Source organism: Penaeus vannamei, unplaced genomic scaffold, assembly GCF_042767895.1.
Source record: "Penaeus vannamei isolate JL-2024 unplaced genomic scaffold, ASM4276789v1 unanchor4876, whole genome shotgun sequence".
In the NCBI taxonomy this organism is placed as follows: Eukaryota; Metazoa; Arthropoda; class Malacostraca; order Decapoda; family Penaeidae; genus Penaeus; species Penaeus vannamei.
The window spans coordinates 7501-13938 of record NW_027217855.1 but is presented as its reverse complement, the minus strand read 5'-3'; the positions used below and the strand labels follow the sequence as shown (position 1 = coordinate 13938).

Sequence of the window (6438 nt, the reverse complement as noted above, 5' to 3'; positions counted from 1 at the left end):
TTTTCTAGTATTTAATAGTGCTGTTGATAATGTCAGTAACAATATAGTAATTATAATGTTTATAACAAAAATAAGTCAATATTGATAACATCAGAAAAAAAAAAAAAAAAACGCTTTTCCACTTTTTCAAGGAAAAGTGAGGCCGCATGATCTACTAATTGACTCCTTTGTGGTTAAGCATTGGCAGAGCCATCTATGTGCAAAACCATTTAACCATGCATTGCCAAAGGGAATGTACCATTTTCCTGTCGTCATTTTGTTAATCCAAATTTTGGTATTTATGCATGCATATTGATATTCAAACTGTATGGTATTAAGACTGTAAGTAAAAGATAACTGTAAACTGTCTGTTACTAGGAAAAGCATCAGGGTTAAAGACACATTAAAGTCCCTCACTGAGTATGTTTGTAGATATAAGGTTATAAATGTAAATGTAGAAAGCATTATTCTATCATATAGATCGCCCTTTATATTTTGAATGTCTATTGCAGTGATCCACAACAAGTACGATGCAACGAAGTCCTCCACATACAAGAAGAATGGCACAAAGTTCGACATCCAGTATGGGTCAGGCTCATTGTCAGGTTATCTTTCTACAGACTCTGTATCGGTAAGGTATTTTTCTTAGTTTTGAAAATTGAGTCAAGAGCTGTATAATTTATATGAAGAGGGAAATTAAACAACTATATTGTACAGCATATTTTTCTAGTATTTGCTTCTTTTTTAATGTATTTTTTACTTTTTTACATAAAAGCATAAATGGTGTATTATTTCCTTCTTTTCTTATGTTTTCTATTTGCTTACATTTTTTTCCCTAAAGTCTTGTATATTAAGCTTTCTTATTTCTACTTATATACTACTAGAACTTCTTCATTGACCAATATCATTGTAATTCTGATTCCCTATAGAACTAAATGTCTCCCATCTGTTTACCCCAAGTAGCAATTAATGCCCAACTTTTTAGGGTTCAATTGGGCAAATTTTGTACTTCAAGAACTTAAAGGGCATATGTGAAGTAATTATCATGCATTGTTTTTTCTTTGAATATTGTTCAATAATGTATGCTTAGCCTATTCATGCAAAAAAAATTCGAAGAGACCCTCTTAACCTGCCATAACAACGCCCTTAGAAACAAAGATGCAGAACTCGGCGGTCTTCGGCAATCCCCGGTTGTGACGTCATTCCCAGGAACAGGGAGAATCTTGTTGAATAGCATGATACACACAGTGCATGGAATTGTCCCAGTTTCAAGCTATTAAAGTTTGTAACAAAGGATGCCGCGGCGTTGTGTAGCAATTCATTGTTCCCATTCATGTCACCAGCTATTTGAAGGGCCAAAAGACCGCAACAGAGCAAGGAAGTGTACATGTTTTGTGCATGCCAAGCAGAACAACTTTCAGCTTGTGCCAACCAGTGTACTCTGCCTGAAACACTTTGAGCACGATTACTTTGCGAACAGAATGGCTTACGACATGGGATTTGCAAAATGGTAGGCCATTTCCAATTTATATTTGTCATGATCACAACAGCGCAAAACAAACTCTGAAAGAGCGCTTTTGATTGGTGGCTTAGCAAACATTCATTGCGTGGGTACGACACAGTGTGCAGAGTGCATTGCAGGTGTGCATGTATTACTACACAGAGGTAGGGTAGGTACACCCCAAAAAGCACAACACAAATAAATACCGATGCCCCTCCACTTGCGAATGGATGTAGGCCTATGCCACAGGTGCAGACAAGAGATAGCTCAGCCTGCAGAAATTTTGTTCCATACAGAAGCGGAGTCAGAAGTTCGACTATAAAAAATAATTTAGAAAATTACCATTCATTCAATCTCTTCGGGTCTCTACGCCACTCCATGTCTGGCTGGTTTGACACAAATTCCACGACATCTACAGCGTCGGGCTCGTTTATGTACAGTCCAACAACCATCAACCCTTGATATTCTTCTTCCATGTAACTTGACTTCGGAAAATCAAAATAAATCAATTTTGTGGAATTATTTTCAGATTTCCTTTTTTACTCATATTAGAGAGATGGTTTGCGAGCTAATTCTCCCTTTTTAAAATTTTCAGCTGCTACTTTACATAAGGCCATTAAGTTTACATGCCAAAAATTGTACATTTCCTTATATCCAGTATACATACTACACAATCGAACATCAAAAAAGAAAAGAGAATATTGCAGTTACCTTTCATATGAGTAGAGAAAAAATAAAACAAGAAATAAAAGACTTGTCTCTATTACATGTTAATTGCAGAAGGGAGAAGCCTTGTTACCTGTGTTGTATATGTGCTATGTAGTGTATATAGACTATATATTTTTCCTTTTCACTCCAGCTCTAGTTATTAGGGGCACTTATTTAAGATTTCCTTTGACCCACTTTCCATGAAAGTACAGGAATGAGATGTACAGTCATTAGTCAATATCTACATAGATCCAACCAAGAATGACAACTCTTCTCTCATCATTTTATGCAGCTGTGGACTCATCACTTGTAGAAGTCTGCAGTTGCATTTGAAGCCATAAACTGACTTTAGAAATCAGTGCCTCATCATCTTGGAAACGTTTACGTTTCAAAAATGACTTAATGGATGGAAGAGGTAAAAGTCAGATGGTCTGTGAGCATGACCTTGCCAGCCGAGGGTGTGATGTGTGCCTTTTTGGGGGTTAGTGAGTCAAAGTGCTTCCATCTGTTTTGCCTGAGCCTTAGTTTCTGGATCATAGAGGCATACCCAAGTTTCATCCTACATAATTAGTCTGTCAAAAAATATCTCCTGGTTTTCTTGTTTCGTAGCTAAAAGATCCTTGGAAGAATGGACTTTCTCCTGCTTCTGAAAAAGTGTGAGCAGTCTAAGAACCCATTGAGCAAACAAGTTTTGCAGATGGCCATGAATGATTTTGTTTACTTTTCCAACACTAATCTTGACCTCTTGGGCTAGCTGACGAAATATTATATGATGATCCACCAAAATGGCAGTCTCTACTTGATAGATGGCAGATTGGGATCACCCTGGGATAGGAGCTATTTCCACAGATCTCCGAATACACCTGAACTGGTATGCTGAAGTTAAACATCGTATGATGGGGTATCCTCCCCATAAGTTGCTTTCATTTCATTGAAGGTCTGTTTTGGAGTGCGGCCATTCAAGTATAAAAACCTGATAACTGCACGATACTCCACTGGTTCCATTTTCACTCTGTACTACACCTTCACTACTGTACCAGAAAATTTGATGTGCATTAAGGACTGAAAATCAACACATGGCCTATAGAGATGTGTATATTTATGTGGAACTTCAGCCTCCTAAAATAAGTGAAAGTGGTCAGTGGAAATCTTTAATAAATGCCCCTCATAAATAGATTTTTTCATGTTTAATGATATTTGAAACCTTATTGGTTACTTCAGATTCTTTGAAAATACTATCTATCTTTTAGTTACATTCTGCATTAAGTTTTACTTAATATTTTCTTCCATAGGTTGGTTCAGTACAAGTAGAGGACCAGACTTTTGCTGAAGCCATGAGTGAGCCAGGCTTGGCTTTTGTTGCTGCCAAGTTTGATGGAATTCTTGGCATGGCCTATGATAGGATTGCTGTTGATGGAGTCACACCTGTTTTCTACAACATGGTGAAGCAGGGTGTTGTGCCTGCTCCAATTTTCAGCTTTTATCTGAACAGGTAAAATTTTCTGGTAATTATTAGTCATTACTCTCAAAAATACATATGAACTGTATCATAATGATTTTACCATCTCTAGATGATTTTGGTTATCATATTTGGCTTTTATGACATTATTTTGTGTGAAACATTGTAGTCATAAATGTTCTGTGTAAGGCCTTTAATAACCTGTTCATATCAAATCCACAGGGATCCATCTGCTGCTGAAGGTGGAGAACTGATTCTAGGTGGCTCAGATCCTTCTTACTATACAGGCGATTTCACATATGTACCTGTTGATCGACAAGGGTATTGGCAGTTTAAGATGGATGGGTAAGTAATCAGTCACAAATGACAAAAGTCCAAAGGTATTATTTTTAAAATTATTATTAACTCTAATCCAATATACTTCACCACTGAATTTACAGTATTACACATGTATGGTTGTGCAATGAAAAGTGAACCCATTTATATTATGATCATTAAGGGAAAATAAACTGCATTTTAAGTTTTGTATATCTCGATATGCATAAGTTTTGGTAACTTTACATATGATGTAGGATTTGTGAGGTCTTGCCATGATTTTGTTATGTTTACAACCAAATAGTTTCTGAAACAAGCAAATATGTTTAGGTTGAAAAAGAACTGTCTGACTCATCATCTGGAAGATTGTTGTCAATATTTCTGTGCTGCATTTTCGTTGTTTTATGTTGATGAATAATGTGTATGTTACCATCTAATTCTACTCAGCATTGAGTTATTTATAATTGTAACATTATTGATACAATGTATAATTCTGAACTTTGAAAAACAATGAAGACTCCTTTGCATTCCTATATTTCTTCATTTTGGTATGAAAGCATTTTTTCTGTTTCTCTTTCTTTTTGTTTCTCTCTGTTTGTGTCATTTTATGTGGAGTAAAAAAGAAGAAAAAAACTAAATATATTTTTGTCACTAGACTTCAGATGAATGGAACAACAGTACCATTCTGTGATGGTGGATGTGAGGCAATTGCTGATACTGGTACTTCCCTTATTGCTGCTCCTTCAGAAGAGGCTCGTCTCATCAACAAGAAGGTTAGTTGTGTATTTATGGAATCTGAGGATCATAGATGTTCCCTCATATTTTTTTTTTTTTTATTTATTTATTTATTTATTTATTTATTTATTTTTTTTTTTTAAATCTAAAGCTGTTTTCATAGTGAAATTAGATGTAATAATGTTTCATATAGTATCAGAATAGTGAATTTGTTGAAAGCACATGTTAAGAAAGCAGCATTTGTATTTTGAATCTCATTAAATTATTTATTGTTTTTTAAAAGATTGGTGCTAAGCCAATTATGGGTGGAGAATGGTCAGTGGACTGCAACTTGATTCCTCACTTGCCAACCATCTCATTTGTTCTTGCTGGGAAGCCATTTACTCTGGAAGGAAAGGATTACATTCTCAGGGTTGGTATTTATTCTTGTATATCCTGCTGTTCTTGTTGATTGTGCATGTGTAATTAGATTTTAACTTTTAACATATTTTGTCTTTTCTATTGTTTATTTTTTATGTCTATCCATATTGCAGTTGAGAAGACTAAAGTTTATTTCTACTTTTAACAGGTTAGTCAGTTTGGACAAACTACATGCCTCTCTGGCTTCATTGGCCTGGATGTTCCTCCACCAATGGGACCCATTTGGATTCTGGGAGACATTTTCATCGGTCGCTTCTACACAGAGTTTGACTTGGGCAACAATCGTGTAGGTTTTGCAGAGAGCAAGTAGAAGAAAAAGGGTTTGAAGTTGATGGGTGAAGTTAGAAAAAATGCCATAGTGGCATATATTGTGGCATTTAAAAAAAAGTTACTTCCGAGTTAGTACAGACCATGAAGGATAAATGAGTTGATAGGAGTACATCACTTTCAATGATAATTGAAGGTTATTAGGGAAAAGGTTTTTTTGGTTTTATTTACGTCATGAAATTCAGAATTTAGAGTAGTGGCAATTCTGGCTGCTTTTTTTTTCATGTGAAGCCCACAGTGTTACTTGTAATTCCTATTTTAACATGCTTGATAGTAGACATGATTCATGAAGATGTGAAGACTTTTTCCAGGAAAAGAAATTGGTTTCTTTTCTAAGTAATGAGTGTGATGAGTGGTTTCTTTGTAACTCTAATTGTTATGCATATATTCTGACTAATTACCACATATAGAAATAAATGTACATCATAAAAACTACTGTGATATGTACTGTATTCAATTTGACTCATAGCCAATTTAATGATAACTTGTTTTTTTTGCCCAGTTATAAGGAAATTTCACTTCTTATTTTTGTTACATTTGTGCAATCCATGTATGATATCAAACTTTCTGTCAGTGACATTAGTGCCTGAACATTACTATTAAAGATAAAAATAAATATATACATGTAGTAACATTTCATTAAACCTGAAGACCTTAGAATATATGGTTAAAGAATGATATACTTGAGGAAAACGTTCATTAATGAGATTGATAATTTCACATAAATATGGCAATAAGACTCGTTTATTAGAGTAAAATGCTTAGGTTCTGTTGGTATTCATGTTTCCCACTATGCACAAACACACATTTCTTTGAAAGCTTTGTTGAACAGAGCTTTACTGTGATTGTTTATTTGAACAGTAAAAATACCCTACAAGGAATTTCAATAAGATATGTTTCTGTTGCTACTTTTATTTTATGTATATTTCTTTCTTTACAAAGTAATTTAGCCAATTTTTAGTTTTAGCCAATTCAGTTGCAGTGTATATTAAAA

At 34.7% G+C, this 6438-nt stretch overlaps 1 protein-coding gene across 1 annotated transcript; it reads left to right on the top strand.

Annotated features, from left to right (window-relative positions):
- Window positions 1-491: 491 nt before the first annotated feature.
- LOC113812323 (lysosomal aspartic protease) lies at window positions 492-6072 on the top strand (the record flags this gene model as incomplete). Its single annotated transcript, XM_070120371.1, is given in 6 exon segments — window positions 492-610; window positions 3481-3680; window positions 3870-3992; window positions 4618-4735; window positions 4981-5109; window positions 5266-6072. Coding segments are annotated over 6 exon segments (851 nt in total), but the record flags the coding sequence as incomplete, so codon positions are not given.
- Between the last annotated feature and the right edge of the window lie 366 nt (window positions 6073-6438).